Raw genomic sequence first — 26018 nt, forward strand, 5'->3', positions numbered from 1 at the left:
TCTGAGGAGACACTGTGGTGTCAGGGATAGACTAAGAGGCAGCCAGAGTGGGGAGGATCTGGTTAAGCTCTGGAAGGAGGAGTGAGAACCTGGGAGTTTGGGGGTTGAGAGGAATAGATAGAGGGAAAAAACCGGTGGAGAGGGGGCCACTGCCTTTGCTTCCTCCACCCTCAAGAAACGGGGGGCCTGCCATTCCTCTGATGTCTCCCTCACAGCTCAGATAGGAAGTTCGGGGAGCATAACTCCTGTGACTGAGCAATGGCTGCCTGTCTTTAGGGGGTGGTTGGGAAACAGTCATGCCCCAGACAGGGTAACCCTGGCAACAGAGGAGGCAGGGGAGTTGTATGCCCCACTGTGCCAGGCCCTCTGTCTCAGCTGGGTGCAGGCTGGCTGTTGGCGTAGGCCTGGTCTGGAAAGGAAGCCCGGGCTCTGCGGGTCTGGGCACACACTGAGGCGTAGAGCTCCGGCTCGGGGCTTGAGGCCTGGGGCTTTGGCTCAGAGTCCAGCACTACCTCCGAGTACTTGATGGGGCTTCCAGGGCTGGGGATCCGGCCCTGAGGAGGCCGCAGCTGCAGGCTGGTATAGCACATCACCTCCTCTGCAGCCTGGAGATGCAAGGCTGTTAGAAGTGCACTGGACCCTTGAAAAATCCCCCACTACCTTTCCTCCCCTCTTCTTCAGCCACAACTGACTCACCCTGGCAGGGCCTCCAGGTGTTGGATTCTGTTGGTCTGGCCCCGGTTCTTGAGACAGTCGTCCTAGGACAGGGAACAGGAATCTGGTCACTTCTTGTTCCTCCCCCTGCACCCTGGCCACTGTGCTACTACCCTCTGAAAGCTTCCTACCTGTCTGTAGATAATGCAGGTTCCCGTACAGAGGGACCTCTTCCACAGACTCTCGAGGCCTGCAACACAGAGTTTAGGGGATGAGAGGGTGCTTGTTGGTAAGGGGGAACTCTCGATCAACCCATCTCTATTGCCCCCCACTCACCGTCCCTGTCCCGGATGGTTCCTGCTCCAGCCACTAGTCCATTGGAATAAGTGCACAGCCAGTGAGATGAGAAGCAACAGCGTCACAGCCCCTAAGAGGGCCCATAGTCCCCAGGCCTTGGTCACGGAGGGGATTCCTGTAGATGTGAGAGGATGGGGGTGGGGGGGGGTGTGTGTTACTGCCTGGCCTAACCCTCCAGGTCCCAGCAGGTGGGACATGGAGCCACGTGACCCCTCCCCCTGCCCCTGCCCCGCCCATCTCACCAGGCACTAGCAGATCCGTGTAGTTGTCACTTCTGCTCAGACCTGCTGTTACAGAAGCCAGATTTGCAGGCATCCTGCCCTGAGCCAAGGGGTCAGCCTGATTTATGGCCCAACACAGCTGCGGCAGCCCCCTTTACTCCCACCCCTCCCTGGGCCTGGCCCCCACAGCTCAGCACCTCCAATACGGGTGGTGGCAAAGTTACTGGTTTCCGGGGAGGAAGGGGGCGGGGAGGGATGAGTGAAAGAACAAAGACACCACCCTGTGCCTGCACCTGCACTACCCAGCAGATCCTGGGCTTCCGCCCCCACCCCCATCTCTCCCCTGTACCCTGTAGCAACTTCGGCCAGAGAAGAGGCAGGCCTGAGTTTACTGAGCCACTGGGCAGGTGAGCTCATGAAGACCCCAAGGCGGGCAGAAGTGGCATGAGGTGGGAGCGACAAGACAAGGAAGCCAGGCCTTAGGACAGAGATTCCTTTCTGCCACAGGGTGTATGCCTTTTCTCTCCAACTCTGAGTCCCATGACAGAGAACAGAGAACGTATTCCTCAGTGAGCATGTTTTGAAGTGAAATGTGATGAGGGGGCCCCCTGGTACTTACAGTCCCACTACACCCTAAGGCTGACCCGAGGGGCATGTGTTAAGATGACCTTTGTCGTTGTTATTATTATTGGTATAATAGTTTGGGGGCTAGAGGAAGCTTGATTCCCTCCCCCTGGTCCACTTCATCCAAACTGTCCCTAGGAGCTGTCAAGCTCAAAAGTTAGCTGATTCAGATCCTTCATAGTTCTTAACATGTACACCCTCAAATGTTTTACATCAAACACTGAAAAGGGTTTACTTCCCCAGATCTTGATTTTTCAATGTCCTTCACCAATAAAGGCAGTCAGGGTGTCATGGAGAAATGCTTGGCTCTGGGTCCACTCTCAGGAAAGAAGTAGAATGAAAGCTCATATCTGACAGCAGTGATGTACTTGAAAACTAATTAGGACCCAGAAGGATGCAGAGGCAGGGTGAAGGGCTCTACTGGCACATTGCAGCACACTCAAAAAGGACCTCAAAAAGGAAGATATTGGGTTACACACATTGGATGGAGGAAAAGAATTCATGAACCCAAGGGTGCCTTTAAAAACACAGGAGCGGGAGGCGGGGAAGGAAAGGTCTTCTTTAGAGAAGATGCCAGCTGTGAAGTGTAGTTGTGCAGAATTAGAGAACCACCATCTGCTACCCACAATGCCATCACTGAGCCAGCAAGAATCCTCACGGGTGGTCAAAGCCTTTGTTAAGGAACAGGATACCAGAGACAGACCACTTGTGATGATGACAGGGAAAGGGACCTTTATCGTGACATTCGCAGACGCCTCTTGAACCAAGTGCCCAAAGTGATGTTCTGTATCCCTAATGGGATGCAGTGGGAGGAACTCTACATTGCCCATGTGATGTCCTGGACAAAAATGTTCAATGGGAATCAAATTATGAAGAAACAATTAGGCAAATCTAGAATGGGGGACACTCCACCAGACAAGTGACCTTAAGCTTTCCTGAAAGTCAATATCATGAAAGACAGAGATGGGGAGGGACAGGAGCAGTGTTCTAGATTGAAGATGAGTGGGGGCTGATGGATGTTTTCATTGCCTTGGTGATGCTTGTGCTTTCATGCATTATACATATGTCAGCAATCATGAAATTGTGCACCTTTGTTTGTACTTTATTGTTTGTCAGTTATACCTCAATAGATGTACTTTTTAAAAGAGAATTTTTTTCTAGGTTAAAAAAGCCTGAAGCTAAATGACAGTGTATGAACATTAATTGAGATTTATATTTGGAAAATAAATTTAAAGATGGCTTTAAAAAAAAAAAAAGTTAGCTGAATTAGAGCAACCTCTGCCCCAGATCTGTCCTGGGAAACAGCCCTGTGTTTGCACTTGTTTGCTTCAGGGAGCAGCAGAGTACCTGCCCTGCCCAGAAACAGCCCAACCACATGGGAGGCTGTTGATGTGGGAAGAGGGATTTAAGTTCCAAATATAAACCTTAGACCCAGAGGTCAGAGATCTGTTTTGTCTGGCCCATACAATGTTTTTTAAAAATTTAAAATCATTGCAGTAATGTGCCAAGGATGGGGTTGGCAGGAGAGATCCTGCCCCTCCAGGCAGTAAGAGGGTATTGTCTGTAGAGAATTTAAAAACAAAACTGACTAAAAATCAGTGTCCTTTTTTATTATCACCAAGTTTCAGCAATTCTAAAAAATGTCAGTGATAACATATTCCTTTCTCAAAAATATTTTGTAGATCTACATTCTAAATTGTTGTAGTTACTGATGAGTTTTAATACTACTATATAAGCTTCAAATTAGCACATTTATATTACTTATCCTTTAGAAGTTTTCTAATTCACGACTTCCCTGGCAGTCCAGTGGTTAAGACTCCATGCTTCCACTGCAGGGGATGAGGGTTCCATCCCTGGTCAGGGGAATTAAGATCCTGCCTGCGGTGTGGCGCGGCCAGAAAAAAAAAAAAAAACTATTATAATCTACATGGAAGTTAATCTGTAGAACGCCCAGTTATACAACTGGCTCCTGACACAAACAGGTTCATCTTACATGTGTTTATAGCCAGAATTAGTTCTTAACCATTTGGAGTTATTCTTTGGTTTGGGCACAATTTCTGTCTCCTATGATATTACACAGTCCTGCATTTAACCAGTAGATTTACAATGAACAATGGTAGCACAGTGATTAAAAAGTCAAATAAAATGACGTTGAGTTACTTTAATTCTGTCATTCTAGGTGACCACTTAGTTTTTATTTGTATTGAAAATTTCTGGAATTTACTGACAAATGGAATTTTAATGAATCTTTGCCAAACATCTATGTTTAAGACTTTCTTTTCCTATTTGTATGTCTGTTGCTTCATGTGAAAGAAACTTTTTTGATATGAAAATTAGTAAAAAGCATTCTTTAATCAACTATGCGTGGAGATTGACAAATCTAGCTATATTCTCTATTAAATAGGAATATGCAAAAATTACTTTTGACGAATTTGCAGAAGTTAACTTTAAAAAAGAAATTAGAGTTATCCATTACTCAGATAGGTTAAATGTAAGTATAAGTTTTTTGCCCCTTTCTCAAAAAATAACAATAATGTAACTAAGAAATATTAACCCATTACCCTTTCTTGTTCTGTAATGTATATTTAATTTTAACTATTTTTTTATATTGTCAAGATTGTATCTACAGAGTTCAATAAAAGAAATAATTCACTGTTTGAATTTCTGGCCCTTATTAGTTTCTTTTCTGGACCCTATTGTTTCATTTCCTGATTATTACTGAAAATAATTTTGTTATATAGAAGAGGAGACTTTAAAAATCTCTCAGGTGTCAAATATGCTTAGTCTGCCACTGATTCCTCGTCAACATTTAAAAACTGGAGATTTCCAAATTTTGAAATCCCGATTTGTTGATCTATTGGAAAAAAATCAGAAGACCTGGCAATAGTGGACCCAAATTCCCTAAAGGCAACAATCAGCTGGGGCCCATTTATCCTATTACACCTGGCCTGAACCACTTATTTACATTGATTATGTCAACTGGCTTAGAGTCGAGGTTTGGACTACTCTGCTCTGCAGCCCAGGCTGCCTCTGGGTGGTCGGCTAGTCAAATAGGAGAGGCAGGATTCTAGCCCAGGCAGAGATCAAATTTTATCGTGTTACCATGCTACACGATAAATGGTGGATATTACAGGCACTTGCCAGATGGAAAGGGTGGGGAAGAGGAAGCCGTTGCACGAAATGGGAATTGCATAAAAATGATACAGTGATGTATTAGGCCACAGGAGGAACAAGTAGTTAAGGGGAGGAATAGCTCAGGGGTAACTTGCTACTTTCTATAAGGGTACAAAAGTAGCCGCCGTACTGAGAATGAGCCCCGTGTGGTTGGTGCGCACGATGGCGCACTGCCTGCGTAACTATAGAAGTAGACGGATGACACCCCCAGCAACACGCCGCTCGGCTCCCCCACCAGCTGCGGGATCGCTTCTTGGCGGACTTAACCGTGAGAAGCAGGGAAGGTCTAACGTACATGCGCACGCGGCACTCTCTGCCAGAAGTCCGGGGACTTTCCCCTAGGCGCAAGTAAGGAACAAGTCCCCAGTTCGTAGCCTAGCAAACAGGCCTTCAGCACGAGCTACGTCGTAAGTGGCGCGCTATAACCTTTTATAGCTCCACGGGGAAATTTATTTTACGGTTAGGGTGAGGAAATTGGTGGCGTGGCAAATAAAAACCACTTCCAGTTATAATCTTCTAAGACTGTACGCTTCTGGAGACAACCTGGCTAACAGAACACCTATATAGAGGTAAGAAATGAGCTAATTTCTTAAATGAACTAAGCTGGACCCACAGTGCTATGCAAATAGGCCTGGCCCCGCCCACACACTAGGTGGGCGTGACCTTCCTGGGAAGCCCGGAGCTGAACGGGCTCGGGAGCGCTCGGGTGCGTCCGACCTACGCCGGCGCCGCCTCGGTTCTCGCGGTGTCTGCCTGCAATGGCGAGCGTGGTGTCGCTCGCGGGTTCGCTGGGGCTGCTACTTGTGTCAGCGCTGCCCGAGGTGCTCGGAGACCGCACCAGCCCCGACCGCCGGGCACACCCAGGTACCAGCGAGGGCAGCTGGAGGGAGGCTGGGACTGCCCACAGGCCCCAAACCCCAGCTGTACTGACCGCTTCTGCCCTCCTCTTCAGGGGACGCCGCCCAGGTCGGCCCTGGGGCCACGGAAACCCGGCGGCGGCCGCCGCCGCCACCGCCCAAGAACCAGCGCGAGCGGGCCTGGGCCGGGGCGCTGCCCTTGGGGGCGCTGTACACCGCAGCTGCCGTGGCTTTTGTGCTATACAAGTGTTTACAGGTGCGGGACGACCAGGGGTGGGGATGCCCCGAGCCTGAATCTCCCAGGGGGACGCTATGGTACCAAGAAGAAGACACATTTTCCCTTCAGTCTGTAAAATGACAAGAGTTCCCTGGCTTTCTAAAATTATGGGGTTATTTTGAGCATCCAGCGTGGTAGTGGATATGAAGGGCCCTTGGTAAATTGTAAATAAATAATGATCATCACATTTAATCCTCCCAACAATCCAGTGAAGAGGTTTAGTCACTTGCTCAAGACCACCCAGAGCTAGTAACTGGTGGAGCTGGGATTTGAACCCAGCAAATGTCCATACTACAGTAAGTGCAGTTCCCGGTGAGATTCCAACCTTGGCACGAGCAGTTGATTACTGTAGCCAAAGTGCTTTTAGAGTTCGAGGTAACAAGCAGTCTCAAGTTCTCCTTGGGAAGGAGGCCCTGCAATGTGAACTGACAGTATATTGTGGTGGATTGAAACTGTTGAAATGGAAAGTAGTACCTCCCAGGGCTCTCTCCCTTTAGCCCTGGCCCTATCACTTACTTGCATTGGAATATAGAGGGCTGAGCCAATTTGGAGATGATATGAAAACTAGAAGGGATGGCTAATCGTGATCCAGAATAGACTTGACAGGCTAGAATGAGGGACTGAATATAATGATGAAATTTGACAAGGATAGATAATAAATTCTCTTCTTGGACCCAAGTATAGTACGAAAGAAACGTAATTTGGCCGCAGTTTATTATTTGACAGAGTTCAGTTGTGTGATGTGATAACCCACTTCCCAAATCAATGCTAGGAAGGAGGTATTGTGCTTTATCTTCGGATCAGAACACTCCTGGAGAATTTTACTATCTTGAGGGCACTGTTTTAAGAGCAGTACATGCTCTTAAAACAAACCAGAGTAAAGCAACCAGAGAAAACCGTGTCAAATGAGCACTGACTGCAAAAGATTGGCACTATGAAACCAGAGAAGACAGGGGGTATGACCAATTTCTTCAAATTCCTGAGGGGCTATCACGTTGAAAAGATATGATTTTGGAAGGCTCTGATCAGTACCATGAAAAGAAGATGCACACAGGACAGTTTCTGGCTTTGTGTATAAACTAACAACCAGAACTTTATCAAACTGATGACAGCTGCTCCTTCCTGGAAGTGTTTCAGTAGACTAAACAACCACGTGCGGGGCATACTGACATGTTGCTTCCTGTCCTGGGTGAGGAGCTGGACGAGTTGTGATTGTGATTCTCTGAGGTAAAAACCCACTAGTTTTGTCTACTGAAATTGTCCTCCTCCTCCTTCTGGCTTTGGAGACTGAGGTTATTTATTTACTTAATTTTTGTAAATTTATTTATTTTATTTTGGCTGCATTGGGTCTTCGTTACTGTACGTGGGCTTTCTCTGGTTGCAACAAGCGGGGGCTGCTCTTTGCTGAGGTGTGCGGGCTTCTCACTGCAGTGGCTTCTCTTGTTGAAGAGCACAGGCTCTAGGTGTGCAAGTTTCAGTAGTTGTGGCACGTGGGCTCAGTAGTTGTGGCTCACGGGCTCTAGAGCGCAGGCTCAGTAGTTGTGGCGCACAGGCCCAGTTGCTCCGTGGCATGTGGGACCTTCCCGGACCAGGGCTCGAACCCGTGTCCCCTGCACTGGCAGGCGGATTCCTAACCACTGCACCACACAGGGAAGCCCCAAGACTGAGGTTATTGAGAACCTCATTGCCCTTGCCTTTTTCCACAGCAGGGGAAAGATGAGGCTACTTTTCTCCAAGAGGAGGCAGGCAAGAAGGATTCACTGCAGTCAGGTGGGTTTTGCAGAAATCTGTACTTGGGGGGGGGATTAAGGGACAGCAGAAGGTTGGTAACCATTGCTCTCCTTTTCTCCCTTACCCCCAGAGCAACAGCTGGCCCAGCTGACACAACAGCTGGCCCAGACAGAACAACACCTGAACAGTCTGATGGCCCAGCTGGAGCCCCTTTTTGAGCGGTAAGCAGAGCAATGACCCTGTGGCCAGGGGAACTTGTGGTAGGTGGGAGAGGTGGGCACAGAGATTGGGCAGCCTCTGAGTGGACATATCTGCAGTGTGACTACCCTGGCTGGAGCCCAGCAGGAGCTTTTGCACATGAAGCTACAGGCCATCCACCAGCTGCTACGAGAGAGCAAACCAAACAAGGGTGTGGAGGTTCCAGAACCAGGTACAGGGTTGGGAGGTGAGAGTCTGGTGGAGGTAGAGACAAAGCCTCTCAGACTGGAACATGCCTGATCTTCCTCTTCACAGAGGCCAGCACACCCTTTCCTGAGGACTTATCTATAGAGGAGGACGAGGAAGAGGCTGGTGACAGTCAGGCCTGGGAGGAGCCCCTAAACTGGAGCACAGGGACGAGGAACCTAGCTACTCCCAGGGAAATGGAGCAGGGGCTAAGGAGAAGATGCCGGAAGGCTGCAGCAAAGGGCCCCAGTCACAGCCCCCACCGGGAAGGAGGGACAACAGCTGACAGTTTAGTAAAACAGAGTCTGTTCTTGTGACTGGATGATCCTGTGTGCTTTTTCCATTCCAGCTGGTCACACACACACACACACACACACACACACACACCCATACTAGGTGCCTAAAAACAACTGGGCCTTCTTGAAAAGCTTCCCTTATTAGGACATAAAGAGGCTGTCTTCCAGTGCAGGAGCTGAGAAGACAGAGGGAGCTCCAGCCCTTCTCTTTGTATTCCTGAGGCCACCGTCATGCCAGCCTTCAGGGCACAGAAACCCCTTTTCTCATATTGCATAGCTGAGATAAAAAGCCTTCTCCAAAAAAGAAAAAACTTTACTAAAATCCTGTGGGAAAATAAATTATAGAAACTACATACAACATAAAAATAGCTGGTTCAGCTGAGGTTCAGTTGGGTCAGGTTTGGTGTCCGGATTCTCAAGAGCTGGTCAAATGACATGGCGTGTCTTGGTCTCACACAAACACAGAATGACCCTTCTCAAACCGTGAAGAGTCTGTGTTTTGTTAGTACTGAAGAAGATTCCTTTGTACTCCCGACTCTGAGGTATCCTGGACTCGAATTTGTAAGATTCCTCTAGTTCTTCTGGCTGCTGTGGAGAGAAGATAGTTCAGGCACTGGCACGAGCACTCTTATTCTGACAAAACCACCAAGGGTGTTGGATGGAGGAGTGGGGTGAGGGGTGCGAGTGAGTTCCACATGTGAGAGAGGCCCCAAACTGCTGCCTCCAGCTCGTGGGCCTCACCACAGCGCTCTTCTGAAGGAAAATAACTTACCTGCTGGCCAAAGTCAGACTGCGGTACCAGTGCGACAGCTCCTCCTGGTCTGTGGACATAAGCAGTAGCTTCTCGTGGGGAAAGGACAGCTAGGGAGAGACCACCTCTTAGCACATGGCTCAGAAATGTCCAGCCTTAAGCTAAAGGCCCTGCTGTTTTCATTGAGGTAATTTAGGGCTGAAGTGAGAACCAGGTATGAACCCCAAGCCCTACTATGCTCTCAATGTAGGTGGCTCAGTTCCTGTGAGGGGGGTCCAGGCCTAGGAGATGAATGATGCACAGGCACTTGAGGTATATTTTGGGCCTCTCCTACCTCACCTAGGGCTCTCGCCTGTTACTTACGCTGAGCAGTCCACCACAGGGGCCTCCTGAGTGGCCAAAGACCCTGTGGAGTTGACACTCAGCCATGGGGTAGAGGGCCTGGCAAGCAAAGGTGCCACTCTGCAGCAGATGCAATGGAGGTCGAGGCTTGGCCATGAGGAGTGCATCAGAGAAGAGAAAGAACATTCGGGGCCGAGGCTCCCCTCGGGGAGGCACCACCAGCAGCCAACCCTGGCGTAGGAACCAGCGACCTGGGGGATGGGAGAGCTGTTATTCTGGTGCAGCTTCAGGACCATGATGCAAGGAATAGAAGGAAAGGGAGGCTGAGGAAATGGGGGGTATGTGCTGGCAAAAGAGAGGATGGGGGTAGGAAAAGGGCAGCTTGAGGATTGAGGGGAAGCACACAGACTACCTGAGATAAGCCCCTTTGCCTGCCGTCCACTGAGCAGAGCCTGGACACGCTGGAGGTGCTGGTCATTCTTCTGTTTCTGACTGATGGTGTGGACTCTCTGGGCAGTATCACTTATCCGCCGGGCAGCCCCTGGAATAATATTCCATGCCCCACTCCCAACACAACTTTGACTTTGGGTGAATGGTGGTGGTGAAAGACAGGCTATTCCAGAGAGGACCAGGGTCAGAGTCTAACTTCTTGAAGAGTATGTAGGGCAATAGGAACATTGTATACAAGTCATTGGAAGATAGGGGCATATCAGACATTGTTGGAGGTCAGAACCAGAAATGGATACAAGAGGAGCAGTCTCCAAGGACTGCTGTGGAGGAGCAAGAACATACTTGTGAGCTGTTCATGGTCAGGGCTGTTGGGACCTGTGTTTTCAGCCAAAGCAATGGCAAGATTCTCATACCTGGAATTAGACAGTTGGAAGTTATGAGGGGAAGTAGAGCTGGGCAAAATTTCCTCTGCCTGACACACAGATCACCCCCTGTACAAACTTCAGTTGCAAAGCCAGGAAAGACCTGCTTGTGGCTATTTTATCCCCCTCTTTCATCTGAGACTCAGAAGCTGGGCTCACACCACATGGCCCTCTTCCATTCCACACTGAAGAGTCAGAGGGGCAGAATGACCAAGGTTCAGGAGGCCAGATCCCAAGGTGAAAGTTAATCAACTTAAGGAGGATGCTACAGACAACTAAGTTCTTGACTCATCCGCAGGGACAAATTCTAAGCTAGGCGAGCCTTTCATCTCCAGAAACCCTGTTGCTAGCCTTATTACAGGCCCCTCACTTCAGTGTAAGTTCCACGATCCCAGCTAAGGGCCTGAGGCTGCACAGCCCAGGTACTCCAGTGGGTTCACATTTACTCTTGCAAAGTTCTTGGGAGCAATTTGTCCCAGGAGAGACACAGTGGGACAAATCCCATGGAATCCCACAAAGCTGAGAGCAGCAATCATACAGACTCAGAATTCTAAGAGAAGTTGGCTGAGTCAGGGTGAGTTCACTCACTGCTGGAGCCTCTGCAGAGGCAGAGGGAGCAGGTCCTGGAGCTGAAGGCCCGCAAACTCAGGGCGACCTTCCTGAAGTCGCACAAACCTCCGGAAACGTTTGTTCTTCTTTAATTGCTCCTAGAGTGACAGGGAAAGAGTTGGCAGCAAGGAGAGAAGCCTCTCCTACTATTGTATTCTTCGGGGTACACATCCCCAGCCCTCAGGAAGCTGTGTGCTCCTGAGAGAACCCCGTCTCCCTACAGGGAACTTAGTACAGAGCTGGACACCCACAGGGCTCTATAAATGCAGGAACAGTATAAATGAAGTTTGGGTCTGCAGATGAAGAGGCAATGTATGGAGGAAGAGGGGAAGGAGGACTTGAGGTCATCTTCAGGTTACCTGCAGGGTGGTCCGGGACCTCTCAGCGTTGGCAGCAAATTGGGTGTAGAGCTCCAGGTGGGGGCAGAAGCCCTCCAGCCCCTGTCCCCAGCGCCCTCCTTCGAGGTAGGGAAGCAGCTCTCTGCGTAGGTCAGGACAATAAAAGAGCAGCCCAAGAACTACTCAAGCACCACCTCTTTTAATTCTCCTACCCCTGCCCCGGAGGTAGTGCTATTACCCCATTTTACGGGTGGAGAATTGGGGCAGATTAAGGCACTGGGCCAAGACCACAAGTGAGGTAACTGGCAGACTCCGAATGGGAACCGGGGTCGCTCCGACTCTGAGCTCCGTGCACTGCCAGAGGCCAGAGCTCTCCCTCCTTCTCTCTTCCCACGCCCCTTCTACTCACTGGCTGGCGCCGTAAATGAGCTCCCAGGGCCCAAACAGGGCCTGGCGCTCTGGTGGTCGCAGGGTGCCCTTGGCTCTCAGAATCCCCACGAAGTACTGCGGAAGGAGAGAATACCGGTATGCAGTCCGCAGAAACATGAAGCCAGTGCCAAGGCGCCGCTAGAAACTGTGTAAGTCGGCCTGAGGTCCCTACGTGCAGGCGTCCAGGTCAGGACCCACGGTACCCCAGTCAGGGTCACCGACCTCGTAGGGGCCCTCTCACACCCTGGGGTCCCCGCCCCTACGGGAGGGTGTGCGGGCCCCGCACCGTGGCCACCAGCCCCAGCTGTTCCTGGTAGCGCCGCTCGGTCTCCAGCAGCTCCCGGGCAGTGCAGGCGCGTTTCCGCTCCCAACGGGCACGCTGCTCTTGCACCGGGCACCGTACGCTGGGGCCCGGGCTCCCCATGCCGGACTGAAGGGTCGGCACTTCCAGCCGCAGCCCGCGGGAGATTCAAATCCCAACGGCTCAGAGGGCGGGGCCGTGGGGGCGTGGCCTTGGAGGGGAGCGCGCCCTCTGGCGCCTAGAGGCTGCGCGCAGGACGGAGCATGCGCAGCTGCCAGCTGAACCGCATCAGGTCACCGCCAGGGCGGCGCTGCCGGTGTGCGGCACCTTTCGGGGCAGGGCAGGTTGGGGCAAGTGGGTGGCCCTCCTTTGAGCAGCGCTAAGTTGGGGCAGCAGCGTGGACTTTGAGTCAGGAGAGTTGGGGGTTTAGACACGGGCAGGGTCGCAGTGCCCCACCTGTAGAATTAAGATTCTGTCCTGGGCCCATGCCAGACACTGGGGTCCAGTTGTCCCCAATGCTTTTATTACTAGGAATCCTCACGGGTCACCAGGTTTTGAATATTTTGGCCCCCGGAAAAGTTGATAGGCTTTAAGTCACTAACTTGCTTTCTCTTTCCATACTGATCCAAAACCTGATAGCCAGTTAGCTTCCGGTCAGCAAGTGTCAATAACTAACATGGTGGGTCGGAATTGCTGTAATTCTGGCCAGAAGCTTAGAGTTGATGAGTCTGTGTTATCTAGTCCAGGGATAAAATGTACCCGGTTTTCTTTTTTTTTTTTTTTTAATAAACGAGTACTAATAATTTTAATTCACTTTTTAAAAAAATTAATTTATTTATACATTTTTATTTTTGGCTGCGTTGGGTCTTGGTTGCTGCGCATGGATGGGCTTTCTCTAGTTGCGGTGCGCGGGCTTCTCACTGCGGTGGCTTCTCTTGTTGCGGAGCACGGGCTCTAGGCGCGGGGGCTTCAGTAGTTGTGGCTCACGGGCTCCAGAAGGCAGGCTCAGTGGCACTTGGGCTCAGTAGTTGTGGCTCACGGGCTTAGTTGCTCCGCGGCATGTGGGATCTTAGACCCAGACCAGGGATCCAACAGTGTCCCTTTTCAGCAGCAGCGCGATCCACGGTCCACAGAATAGCCCCTAGTCTTAGAGCTCTGGCCCGGGCCCGCTTGATCGATGGTGTCCACTCGGTGCGTGAGCAGCAGAGTCCGGGAGCCGCACCGAGCGGCGGCGGCAGCGGCTTCGGTCCCCGCATGTCCTCCGCCGATGACTACCACGTCGAAGTGCGGAGTCCAGGGCGCCGCGCTGTCACCGCTGAACCGGGAAGACGGATGGTGCTGTTTGGTGAGTGAAGCCGCGACCCAGCGACCACAGCCTCGGAAGGAGAACATGGTTGGAGAAAGGCCGAGTGTTTAACTCTGAGCCTGACACGAGCGAGGGGCAAACATCTAGGAGAAGAAAGTCTTCAGGAAGCAGCCATCTTTGTTCTCTACCCGGTTTTCTTTACTTAGTTAGGTCTTTTTGAAAACTGGCAATAGCCTTGGAGGGTAAATTAGCAGTGCCATTTTGTCAGTATGCATGAGATATCTTAAAATGTGCCTACTCTTCTAACCCAGCAATTCCACTTCTAGGAATGCATCCTAAAAAATAGATATGTGGACAAAAACATATGTACTAGGATGGGTGGCAAGATGTTGTAACAACAGAAAACTGGAAATCACTTAAATGCCCAATGGTAGAGAATTGGCTGGGAAAATTATGGTAGAGCCATTTGAAGAATAATATGAAAGCATTAATGATGTAAAAAAGCTATCAATATGGGAAAACACATAGTATATTGCTGAGAGAAAAAAAGCAGGCCGTAAAACTGTGTACAATATGATCTTATTTAGGAAGTATAACATATCTATGACTGGAAGGATAAACAATCAAAAGGTGATTGTGGCTTTTATCTCTGGGTGATGGGATCAAAGATAATTCATTCAACAAATATTTATTACACACCAAATCTGTTCCAGGCACTGGCCCACTGAGGGGGTGAATGGGATAAATAGGGTGACTTTTAAAATTCCCTTATACTTTTCTGCTTTTTCCAAGTTTTCTGCTTGAGCATGCTTGCATTACTTTGTAATTAGAAAAAAAAAGCTATTAAAAAGCAAAATGTTAGAAACTTTAGACCCTATTCCTACCACTGAGGACTCCTAAGAATCTGGGCCCGAAGCCAAGAACCAGGGTATTGTCAGGATTCTGAGGTCGCCTCTAGCTCTCTGACATTCTAAGTATGCTGAGGAAGGAGAAATGCTGGACTTAGATCAGGGAAAAACTTGAAGGGCTCGATGGAGGCAAGAGAGAGTTTGGGTCAGACTGTACCTTGGATGGGTCACAGGGGAACTGGTGAAGCCACATAGGTGGAGGACTGGCTACACTGTCTCAGGTGAATGTGGGACAGTCCACACTAAGAGCTCAAGGGTGGAAGGGCGCAGATAATCTCATGACAATTGGTATCACCATGAGCCCAGGTAAAGGGAACAGAGCACACTCCCAGGGCGCAGTCAGTGATGGGTGTGTTTGGGTATCCTGCCAGTGTGCGAATGTGCTTTAGGTGGATGGAAGAAGACAGGGGAATAGAGCCTGCTGTGAGCTCAGGTTGGGAAATCACTCAACTTTTGAGGAAGAAGACAGCAAAGCTGAGCAAGACACAGTGAGGACACTTGGAGACAACTGATTCCCTGGGGACCAAGTGTCCCACAGAGCAAGTCAGGCACACCATATTCTGCCCGCAGCTCCCCCCTAAAGCCAAAGGAAAGAGGGGCCAGGGAAGACGGTTAAGAATCCGTCTGCCAATGCAGGGGACACGGGTTCGAGCCCTGGTCTGGGAAGATCCCACATGCTGTGGAGCAACTAAGCCCATGTGCCACAACTACTGAGCCTGTGCTGTAGAGCCCCTGAGCCACAACTACTGAAGCCCGCGCGCCTAGAGCCCGTGCTCCACAATAAGAGAAGCCACCGCAATAAGAAGCCCTCGTATCGCAGTGAAGAGTAGCCCCCCACTCAATACAATTAGAGAAAGCCTGCGCGCAGCAGCAAAGACCCAACGCAGCCATAAATTAATTAATTTATTAAAAAAAATAAATTTAGGGCTTCCCTGGTGGCGCAGTGGTTGAGAGTCCGCCTGCTGATTCAGGGGACACGGGTTCGTGCCCCAGTCCGGGAAGATCCCACATGCCGCAGAGCGGCTAGGCCCGTGAGCCATGGCCGCTGAGCCTGCGCGTCCGGAGCCTGTGCTCCGCAACGGGAGAGGCCACAACAGTGAGAGGCCCGCGTACCGCAAATAAATAAATTTTAAAAATAAAAATAATTGGGGGGGGGTGGAATTCCCTGGCAGTCCAGTGGTTAGGACTCGGCGCTTTCACTGCTGGGGGCCCAGGTTCAATCCCTGGTCAGAGAACTAAGATCCCACAATCCACGTAGCTTGGCCAAAAAAAAATTTTTTTTTTCCTCTGTCCTTTAATTACCCTCAACCTCTGCTTTCAACTCACTGAAGAAGCCCTAGGGATGCTTTGAATAATAATTACCAGTCATTCTACAAAAATTAAATGCCTCTCACGCACCAGGTCTTATGCTAGGCATGGGGACAAGAGAAATGTGACCCCTGCCCTTATGAATGCTTTTAATCCAGCATGACACACATGGTAAGGAGTCACCATAAAGTGAGATACACGTAACAAAGGAAATATAGGCTTCTATGCATGCAGGAGTGAAGGGACTGGCCCTAGCCTAGGAGTCAGGGAGGCTTCTTGGAGGAAGTGACATGTGAACTGAAGGATGCCAGGAGGATAAACAAAACAAAACCTGGCTAGGCAGGGCCGGCAATGTGGGTGCTGTGGACAGAGAGACAAATAGCATGGACAAAGGCTCGGAGATAAAACACACATGCACACGCATGCAATGCATTCAAGGAACTGCTATAAGTTTAATAAGACTAGAGCACAGATTGCAAAGGAAAGTGTGATGAGAAAGGAGACTGGAGAGGTAGACACAGGCCAAACCATAGAGGGAATTTACATCAGTAAGACTGTGTCACAAGTAATCATAAATCAAAGTAGCTAAACAATAAGATAATTTATCGGCTCATGCAACTGAAAAGTCCAGATACGGGGCGGTGGCGGTGGGGGGCGGACTTGGGTTAGCTTAATCCAGCAGCTCAGTCAAATCACCAGGGACTGCTTTCTACCACTCTACTTTGCCTTCCATGGTTTTATCATCTTAAGGCTGGCTTCCATTGGGGTTACAAGGTGGCTGCCCACAGTTCCAGAGGCTGTGTGTTTCCTCATCCATGTCTGGACAAAGTGAAAGTGAATTCCCTCAGTTATCAAATACTTGAGACAGAGAGCTTCACTCTGACTGGACCCACCTAAGTTGCCCTCTGAAGGCCATGTCAAGTAGTACTATGGACTTTATCCTGAGGGCAATGGGAAACATTCAAAGGTCTTAAATAGGGAGTGAGATTATATGTGCATTTTAGAGAGATCACCCTGGCTAGCTGGACTCAGCAAGACCCATTAGGAGGCTGGTGCAGTTACCCAGGTAAGAGGTGATGGAAGTGTGGACTAGGATGAAAAATGAGGATGAAAAGTTTAGAAGGTAGAATCCGTAGTGCTTGATGACTTGACTTTCCTTCAGACGTGAAGGAAAAGATGAAAGATGGCACCAGGTTCCTGGCTTAGACCACTTGGTGGAGTATGGAAGAAGAGGTTTTGGGGACAAATGAATTTGGCTAGATGCCTGTTGAATTTGAGATACTTGTGGGACATCCAAGTGGGGATATCCATTTGGCAGGTGGTTATAGATCTGACATGGGGTAGTCCAACCTGGAGATACTTGGCTGTCATCTAGTATAGAAGCCATGGGAGTAAATGAAACTGCCTACAAAGGACATGAAGAGGGATATGGGCAGAAGACATGAGGGTCCCCAGCACAAGCTCATTCCTTCTCATCCCGTGCACCCACTTCAGTTCCAAAATGGCTGATGGTGTAGTGGGCTAAATGGTGGCCCCCATAAAGATGTGCCCATGTCCTGACCCCTAGAACCTGTGAATGTGACCTTATTTGGAAAAAGGGTCTTTGCAGATGTAGTTAAATTAAGAATCTTAAGATCATCCTGGATTATCCTGGTGGGCCCTAAATCCAATGGTAAGTGTTCCTATAAGAGACATCCAGTAGAAGACATAAGGACAAGAGAAGAAGGCCATGTGAAGTCAGCAGCAGAGACTGAAGTTATGCAGCCACAAGCCAAGGAATGCCTGGAGCCACCAGAAGCTAGAAGAGGCCTTAGAGCCTTCAGAAGGAACAGGGCCCTGCCAACACCTTAATTTCAGACTTCTAGCCTCCAGAACTGTGAAAGAATAAATCTGTGTTGTTTTATTCCACCCAGTTTGTGTTAATTTGTTACAGCAGCCCTAGGAAAATAATACTGATGGTGAGCTGGGCCAGAACTACAGGTAAGTCCCTGTAGTTCCTGTACAGACTATAGTCTACAGACAAGTCCCCAGCGCCCCAGAAGGGCTGTGATTTGTCTTTGCTTCCAATCCATATCTGGGGAATAGGGGGCTCTTTTTCCTCCTACTTCACCAGCAAATAGCTCCCTCCTCTGCAGCCCTGGGATAAGCAGAGACATGGCCCTCGATGTCTTAAGACACAGACCCTAATGACCAAAAACTTGGCCTTAAACAACCACAGAGAGGTCGTGTGTCAGGCCGGGGTGGGGGGAGGGGGGTGTCCTTAGTCAATCAGTCCTGAGTACACTCTGTCCCTGGGGAGACTCAGGAAACAAGACTCTGGGAGCTCAAACCTGTTTTAGGGTTTGGCAGACTCCCAGTTGCAAAAGCACAATCTTGGGTCAGAGTCCACATTCCCCACCCAGACCAGAGACATAGTCACACACAGAGACAGAGAGCTCAAGGAAGAGACAGCACCATGGAGAATGGCACTTGGGAAATTAGGGAGCTGTAACACAGAGAGAGCTGTACCTAGATGCAATCTGGACTCTGAAATACTGAGAAAAAGCAGCAGAGATGGAGGGGAGACACGTGGACACATAGAAGTGCCAAGGAGAATTGTACAAGGAGACCCTGACGGAGATCTAAAAAGGAAAAAGGTGGAAACATTCAAAACATTTGGAAAGAGGGAAAATGAAATAAAACTAAGATTGGTATTGGAGAAAATTCTAGACATACAGACTCCAGACTTCAGTTAGCATGGTGTTTCTGTCCTCCATGCTTCCCATGACCTCCTCCACCTCAACTAGATTAGTTGTTACCGCATTCTGTCTTGTCCGGGCCCATCCAATTTAGATATTACCATGTACTTTCCATGTGTCTGGGTCCAACCAAGGTTCTGACAACACAGCTGACCAAGACAATGAGCTGACCATCAGGAGTTCACACTGGATCAGATTGCCATGGATGGCTCTTAATTTAGCTCCAGAAATGGCAACCTAGATCGTTAGGCTGACTACCTCCTAAGAAGACTGCTTGTTCAGCCATACAAGTTTTGGCATACAGTATGACAGTCACTCTGACAAGGCAGACAGTTTGGGATGCTGTAGAAATGTGATGTCCTGCTCCTGGAATAATTGCGGTTTGACACACACAGGCCATTGACAATGGGCTCCCTGAGGGCAGGGAAGGCATTTAGTTTGGTTTTTCTCAAGCCCTGTCTCGGTGATCTGCAGAGAGAAAGATGATCAATAATAAAGTAATACTGAACAAAAGACAGACTCAATCAGTCAAATACTGGACCCTGCCCTTATGGCCCCCGAGGCTATCAGAGCAGATATAATGTCATAAATCACCTTAATGTGAATTGGATGCTAGACAAGGTTGTTAGTGAGGGCAAAGAACTGTGGTGGTTCAGAGGCACCAGAAATCTCTTCCTGTGGTGTAAAGTTGGTCAAGCAAGACCTCCTAGAAGAGATGGCCTTTGAGCTGAGTCTTTTTTTTTATTATTTAATTTTTATTTTATATTGGAGTATAGTTGAGTTACAGTGTTGTGTTAGATTCAGGTGTACAGCAAAGTGACTCAGTTATACATATACATATATCCATTCTTTTTCAGATTCTTTTCCCATATAGGGTATTACAGAATATTGAGTAGAGTTTCCTGTGCTATATAGTAGGTCCTTGTTGGTTATCTATTTTATATATAGTAGTGTGTATAGGTTAATCCCAAACTCCTAATTTACCCCTCCCCTCCACCTTCCCCTTTGTAACCATAAATTTGTTTTCTAGTCTGTGAGTCTGTTTCTGTTTTGTAAATAAGTTCATTTGTATCATGTGTTTTTAGATTCCACATATAAGTGATATCATATGATATTTGTCTTTCTCTGTCTGACTTACTTCACTTACTATGATAATCTCTAGGTCTATCCATGTTGCTGCAAATGGCATTATTTCATTCTTTTTTAATGGCTGAGCAACATTCCACTGAATATATGGACCACATCTTCTGTAGCCATTCCTCTGTCGATGGACATTTAGGTTGCTTCCATGTCTTGGCTATTGTAAATAGTGCTGCAATGAACATTGGGGTGCATGTGTCTTTTCAAATTATGTTTTTCTCCAGATATATGCCCAGGAGTGGGATTGCTGGATCATATAGTAGTTCTACTTTTAGTTTTCTAAGGAACCTCCATACTGTTTTCCACAGTGGTTGTATGAACTGAGTCTTGAATAATAGAAGGGATTTAGACAGAGGAGATAGTAAAGCTGTTTAACATGTTAGTGGGTGCATTCGTGCACAACTACTGACCTACCAGAGTGGAAACTGGTTGGGGCATTCAAGTGCGGTCCTGGAGCCCCTGCTGTGTCAAGCATTACTTCTTTAGTGAGTTCATAAGGTCAGGACAGTCCCTAGGGAGGAGTGGGGTAGCAGGAGCACCCTGGAGTTAGGGGCTAGTTACAAACCAGATTATAAATATTTCAATATATTTAATTACCTATACAACCATACTGGTGTGTGTACCTACTGAATGTTAGCCCCAGATACGGATCTCCTGAGATGGCCTTACTCTCTTCTGGTTTGTTGAAGCCATAGGGGCCTTATTAGAATGTGAGCTGTAGAACAGCAGAGGCTGTTCTCCAGTTCAATGCTGCATCCCTAGGGTCTAGAACAGTGCCTGGAGGACTAGAGGAAGGTTACCAAATGTTAAGTGAATAGGCAGACTGGGAATCCCAGCCCATTGTTGGGGTCCTCTCACTATTCATCTCCTTGTACCCACTTTCCCCCTCCAATTTGTACTCCACACTACCCTTCAACATAACCTAGAATGAGATTTGGATTCTGTCATTCTTCTGCTCAAAGTATTTGGTGCCTCCCTTTTGCCCAGAATGCCATTTTCCCCATTTTTTTTTTTTTTTTTTTTTTGGGGGTACGGGGGCCTCTCCCTGTCCTGGCACAGGCTCCGGACGCACAGGCTCAGCGGCCATGGCTCACGGGCCCAGCCGGATCGGGGCACGAACCCGTGTCCCCTGCATCGGCAGGCGGACTCTCAACCACTGTGCCACCAGGGAAGCCCCTCCCCCATTCTTTTTTAAACCAATTGAACTGCTACTTCTTTAAGCCCGGATCAAATTTTGCCTACTTCTGTATTACTTTCTGAGGCAGAATTCATCTCTCTTCCCCAAATATTATGATAATTTTTGCCCTCACTCACAAGACAGCAAGCTCCTTGGGACAGGGACTGTGTCTTATTCATTTCCATACATCTAGTCTATTAGCCCAATGCCTGACATATGGTAGATGCTAAATAAATAGAAGAGTGAAAGGCATTCCCAGCAGTGAGAACTAAATGAACAAAGGCGGTCAAAGGTTTGGGTAAAAAATGAATAGTTTAATTTGGCTAGGGTATGAGGGAGAGTAGTAGGAGAAAAGATGGAAAAGTCTCTTTGGTAGTATTTTGAGGGGACTTGGAAGTCAACTAGAGGGAGAAGATGGGCAGATAGAAGATACTTTGGTAGAGTGTGGAAAGCCAATGGAGGTTTTTGAGCAAAGGTGTAATATGATGAATAATACATTTAGTTTAAACCTGTCAGACTCTCTAATAAATATATACAGTTTTCCATTCATACTCAAATTCGCCTCCCACCTACCCATCCAACCACCCTCCCACCCCCAGACTCCCCCTGCAGCTTGCCCTACCCCTTCACCTGCTCCCTGGCTGGGCCAGGGATGTATATATGGGCTGCTTCCCCTCTCAGCCAGAGGATGTGGGGTCCCCAGCTGCCTGGGACTGGGAAGCAGGCCAGGGTTGGCTGAGGTTGGCTGGCGAGCAGCCAGGCGGTGCCAGGGAGAAACTGTATAGTGCCAGGTGGAACCTGTATAGTGCCAGGTGGTGCCTTGGGTTCCAAGCTGAGCCCATGACCCTGATAACCTTCTGCCTGCGCACATACCTGCCGCTCACTCCACCCCATGCCCAACTTTGCTATCAGGGAGGGGGCACAGGGCCAGACAGACCTGCAGGGCTTTGGCTCCATCTCTACAAAAGGACCTTCTGTGAGCCAGTCTGCTCCCCTCCAGGCTTGCTCCTCCCCCATCCAGCTCCTGTTTCTGATGCACGTACAGACCTTACACACCGTGTCCCAGGACATCCCACAGTCAGCCGCATGGCTCCCCTGTGTCCCAGCCCCTGGCTCCCTCTGTGGATCCCGGCCCCTGCCCCAGGCCCCGCTGTGCAGTTGCTGTTGTTACTGCTCCTCCTGGTGCCTGCCCATCCCCAGAGCCTGCTCTGGATGCAGGGGGCTCCCACCACAGGAGGAGATTCATCTGGGGAAGACGATCCACTGCGTGAGGAGGACCTGCCCAGTGAAGAGGATATACCTGGAGAGGAGGACCCACCTGGAGAAGAGGACCCACCTGGAAAGCTGGATCCACCTGGAATGAAGACTGAAGCAGGAGAGGAGGATTCTCTGAAGATAGAGGATCTACCTACTCTTGAGACTCCCAGGGATACTCAAGGCCCCCAGAATAATGCCCACAGAGACAAAAAAGGTAAGTGGTCATCAGCTCTGCAAATCTAGGCTCCAGGAGGTTGATGCTTCCCCTCATTAAACCCCAACCCAGGTAGGGATTATTCAGGGAAGGAGAGGAGCCTGTACTCTGATGTAGTTTTTCCCAACCCCAGGAGCTCCCATGCCACTAGCCCTTTACCCCCTTTCAGAGCTAGATGGGGAGACAAAAAGGGGCACAGATGGAGAGAGGTAAGCAGGAAGAGATGGGAAAGAAGAAAGGGGGAGCCTGGAGAGGAGAAAGATAGGAATGTGGAGAGAAAACAAAGGTGGAGAGAAGTAAGAGTATGAGGGGAGAGAAGAGGAAGGACGGGGGTGTACCAGAGGAAGAGCAGGAAGGGCTTGTAGAAATTACTTCATCTTCAGCCTACAGATGAGGAAACTGAGACCTAGGACTAAGGAAACAGCAGGTAGGAGAACCTGGTATCTTGACTCTCAAGCCAGGAACTTTGGAAAATGAGCTGGAGACCAGAAAGGGAACAGGATGAGTGGGGAGGAGGGATGAATAAGGGAGAAAAAGGTCTACAGATTTAGGCCTGGGAACTGAGGCCTCCACCCATTTTAGAGACCCTGAGACAGTGGTCACAAACTGGTATCTCCGGGGCCAGCAGGATCTTTGTGTGGCCCGTCAAGCTGTGGCGTTTTACTTGGCTGCCATCTATAGTGCTTTACACCTGGCCTGCTTCAGGCATTTCTGTTACCTGCTATGCTTCTGTAAGACATCTGAATTTGCGAACCTCTGCTAGTGAAGGAGACCCACCTCCTTTTGGCCGCTGGGGAGGGACTGGGCTCAAAGATCAGCTTCATTCTTCTCATTTATGCAGGGGATGACCACAGTCATTGGCGTTATGGAGGTGAGACACCCACCCCCTGTACAGACCCAATGTGGGCACCCAGCTCTGCTAGTGCCTGCACCCCCCGCCCTCTTCCCCCGCATCCACGTCTGCCAGTCCCTGACACCACCCGCTGCCTCTCTCCCTCCACATCCCTTATTTCTATCTCCTGTCTGGATGCCTCCTGACTCGACCCCATCACTTTTTCTACTCAGCTTCCCTAAAAGTTCCTGATCTTGTCATCAAACTTCCTGTACATACTCTCCCACTCCAGGCGCTCCGCCATGGCCCCAGGTGTCCCCCGCCTGCGCTGGCCGTTTTCAGTCCCCGGTAGATATCCGTCCAGAGCTCACCGCGTTTTGCCCAGCCCTGCGACCCCTGGAACTCCTTGGCTTTGAGCTCCCGCCACAACCAGAACTGCGCCTGCGCAACAATGGCCACACCGGTGAGGCGGTCTCGGGGCGGAGCCTCGGGGAAGGGGCGGACGCTAGCTGGGGATGAGGGACTGTCCCTGGGAGTTAGGCTCGCGCTCTGCGGAGAGAGGGGCGGGCCCGGCTCACCTGCCTCTCACCGCGCAGTGCAGCTGAGTCTGCCTCCCGGGCTGGAGATGGCCCTAGGTCCCGGGCAGGAGTACCGGGCCCTGCAGTTGCATCTGCACTGGGGGGCTGCGGGTCGCCCGGGCTCGGAGCACACGGTTGGCGGTCACCGTTTCCCTGCCGAGGTGAGCGCGCAGCTGTCCGCGGAGGGTCGAAGTGGGGCGCGGGGTAGGGGATCTCGCCCACTCCTACCGTGTCCTCTCCAGATCCACGTGGTTCACCTCAGCACTGCATTTGCCAAAGCTGACGAGGCCTTGGGGCGCCCGGGGGGCTTGGCCGTGCTGGCTGCCTTTCTGCAGGTACCAGCCCTGGACACCCCCCACCCCTGCTTCCCCAGCCCTCGGGCTCAGAGTATCTTGCCCCAGAGACCCCACCCCGCACCTGGCTATCATCTTCATTTACTCATTAGTTCTTTCATTAACACCCACTGTGAGCTGGGCTCCAACAAAAGATTCCGAAACTGTGGATCCTTGTCTCCCCACAGCCAGTGAGGGAGGCTGACAGGATAGACATATACACAGGACGCAGAGTCAACAAGGTAGTCAGGGAAGGCCTCACAGAGGAGGTGAAACTTGAAGCCTTCACTAGTGGGAAAGAAAAGGAGATATTCCATGAAGAGCGAACGGTACATGTAAAGACTCAGAATATGGCCCATTCGGGGAATGGCAGATGTAGTAGAATGGACATAAGGAAGAGTCATTTCTCTAATACTCTTATAACCCATAATTTCCCCTTTGCAAAATGCAATATTGTCTAGAGAAGTATTTAGTGACCTCTTTGGACCTATACTGATCAGGAGTACATACACAATGATTAGAGGAGGCTAGTAGGTTGGAGGGATTGTGAGACACCTGTGGATGGTGAAACACTTGTTAGGCTCACTCCCTCCCTGACTCATGAACGCCAGCCTCACAGCGCAAAGTTCAGAGAAGCACCTTGGAAATAGCATGCCCTGGCTCCAAAACTCAAACACATGAATTATTAAGGTGAATGCAGAGCTAACATGAATACAAAGGTTATTGGGGTTTCCTGTGGTGGAGACATAGAATGTGTGTGGAGTTAATGATGAGTGAGATTGGAAAAGTAAGTAGAGCCCATCATTGAGAACCTTGTATCCTAGTAAAGTGACCCACCATCCTCCTCTTCCTCCAATTTGCCATTGAAAACTAGTCTGCCTAGTTACATCAGTTTGCAAAGTAGGAGTATATCGACCTTGAGTAATAATACATGAGATATTGTGTTTCCCCAGCGTTCTCAGAGCTGGGAACTGGGGGAGGACTATGGGAACCCACCTCACCTTCAGGCCTCCAGCCATGACCCTAAATACATGTATGAATCTATCTTGCATTATCATCTCCTAGGAAGGCCCCGAAGAAAACAGCGCCTACGAGCAGTTGCTGTCACATTTGGGAGAAATCGCCGAGGAAGGTCAGTTTGTTGGTTTGGCCACTATCCTTGATACCCTTGTTCATAAAGAACCGCGCTTGGGGAGCCTCAGGTCTGAGGATGGAGAAGGGCTCCCTCCCACACAGAGGGGTTGAAATGTGAACTGGCCTACTGTGAACTTGATAATAACTATGAAGCCGAACACAGGCAAACAGGCAAAGGCAAACTGCTGGCTACAGGCTTTATGTTTAAAAACCAAACAGAAACTAAGATAAGACAAAAACCAAACAAGACCAAAAAAATAGTGTTTGGAACTTTCAGGGGTTGAGTCTGGTTGAGTCTAAAATTTTTCTGAGAGATGTCTATTACTCCTTCATAAGCATCAAATATTTTAAATTTGTAAATGCTTTTGTTGGAAATCTTTCTTTCCTTCTCAGTCACTCTAGGTCATTTTAAACCTCACTTGCCCAACTGGACCTTAAGTTTTGCTAAACTAGAGAGAACTGTGTTTTTTTGAGTTTTGTGTCTGTTTTTAAAGTTATAGGTATTTATTTACAAGTTATTCAACTCATTTTCTCTTTTGATTTACTCTGGGCTTAAATCTGCATTCCAGTGTGTTATCACAGTGTGCAAACTAAGAGTGAAGACTCAGAGGGAGGGCCAGGGGAGCAGTTCTCTCACTCTGTGCGCCCCAAAGCCTTTTACTTCCTCCTGAGTCATGTCTTGTTGTGCTGAGTTATGGGAAGGGACACACTCAGTGAAGAAGTGGTTTCAGGGAGTTGAGTCAGCTTGGCTTCTGGGAGATAAAAATGTATTCCTGTACCCCAAAGCTTTGTTGTGTGTATGGCGGGGGGGGGGGGG

The 26018-nt window shown here is 49.4% G+C and overlaps 4 protein-coding genes across 8 annotated transcripts in view; 2 read left to right on the plus strand and 2 right to left on the minus strand.

The window, feature by feature from the left end:
* Positions 1 to 6: 6 nt before the first annotated feature.
* On the minus strand, positions 7 to 1414 carry SIT1 (signaling threshold regulating transmembrane adaptor 1). The gene is made up of 5 exons (XM_024763035.1): positions 1254 to 1414; positions 991 to 1126; positions 846 to 904; positions 697 to 758; positions 7 to 605 (listed from the first exon to the last, which is right to left on the minus strand). The coding sequence occupies exons 1-5, from the start codon at positions 1324 to 1326 to the stop codon at positions 372 to 374; spliced, it is 564 nt and encodes a 187-aa protein (XP_024618803.1). The 5' UTR covers positions 1327 to 1414; the 3' UTR covers positions 7 to 371.
* Positions 1415 to 5705: 4291 nt separating this feature from the next.
* CCDC107 (coiled-coil domain containing 107) lies at positions 5706 to 8677 on the plus strand. Its single transcript, XM_024763067.1, has 6 exons — positions 5706 to 5894; positions 5983 to 6143; positions 7874 to 7934; positions 8026 to 8116; positions 8213 to 8325; positions 8409 to 8677. Exons 1-6 carry the CDS (start codon positions 5789 to 5791, stop codon positions 8654 to 8656), a joined length of 780 nt encoding a protein of 259 aa, XP_024618835.1. The 5' UTR covers positions 5706 to 5788; the 3' UTR covers positions 8657 to 8677.
* Positions 8678 to 8706: 29 nt separating this feature from the next.
* Positions 8707 to 12703, minus strand: ARHGEF39 (Rho guanine nucleotide exchange factor 39). 5 transcript variants are annotated; one of them, XM_024763066.1, is made up of 9 exons: positions 12263 to 12703; positions 11957 to 12051; positions 11569 to 11689; positions 11189 to 11307; positions 10521 to 10591; positions 10141 to 10269; positions 9750 to 9979; positions 9408 to 9496; positions 8795 to 9220 (listed from the first exon to the last, which is right to left on the minus strand). In XM_024763066.1, exons 1-9 carry the CDS (start codon positions 12398 to 12400, stop codon positions 9208 to 9210), a joined length of 1005 nt encoding a protein of 334 aa, XP_024618834.1. In that variant the 5' UTR covers positions 12401 to 12703; the 3' UTR covers positions 8795 to 9207. The 5 variants fall into 5 exon arrangements, with proteins under 5 accessions (XP_024618832.1, XP_024618831.1, XP_024618834.1 ...); XM_024763065.1 differs by having other exon boundaries at positions 8795 to 9223; XM_024763063.1 differs by having other exon boundaries at positions 8709 to 9220; positions 9750 to 10269.
* Positions 12704 to 21484: 8781 nt separating this feature from the next.
* The window catches only part of CA9 (carbonic anhydrase 9), a 6120-nt gene continuing 1586 nt past the window's right edge, over positions 21485 to 26018 (plus strand). The window contains exons 1-5 of the mRNA XM_024763030.1: positions 21485 to 22325; positions 23167 to 23196; positions 23450 to 23620; positions 23754 to 24070; positions 25133 to 25199. Coding sequence (XP_024618798.1) covers positions 21515 to 22325; positions 23167 to 23196; positions 23450 to 23620; positions 23754 to 24070; positions 25133 to 25199 — 1396 coding nt within the window. The 5' untranslated portion in view covers positions 21485 to 21514. The remainder of the gene's footprint in view (positions 22326 to 23166; positions 23197 to 23449; positions 23621 to 23753; positions 24071 to 25132; positions 25200 to 26018) is intronic.

This window comes from Neophocaena asiaeorientalis, unplaced genomic scaffold, assembly GCF_003031525.2.
Source record: "Neophocaena asiaeorientalis asiaeorientalis breed wild unplaced genomic scaffold, Neophocaena_asiaeorientalis_V1.1 scaffold449, whole genome shotgun sequence".
Lineage (NCBI taxonomy): Eukaryota > Metazoa > Chordata > Mammalia > Artiodactyla > Phocoenidae > Neophocaena > Neophocaena asiaeorientalis.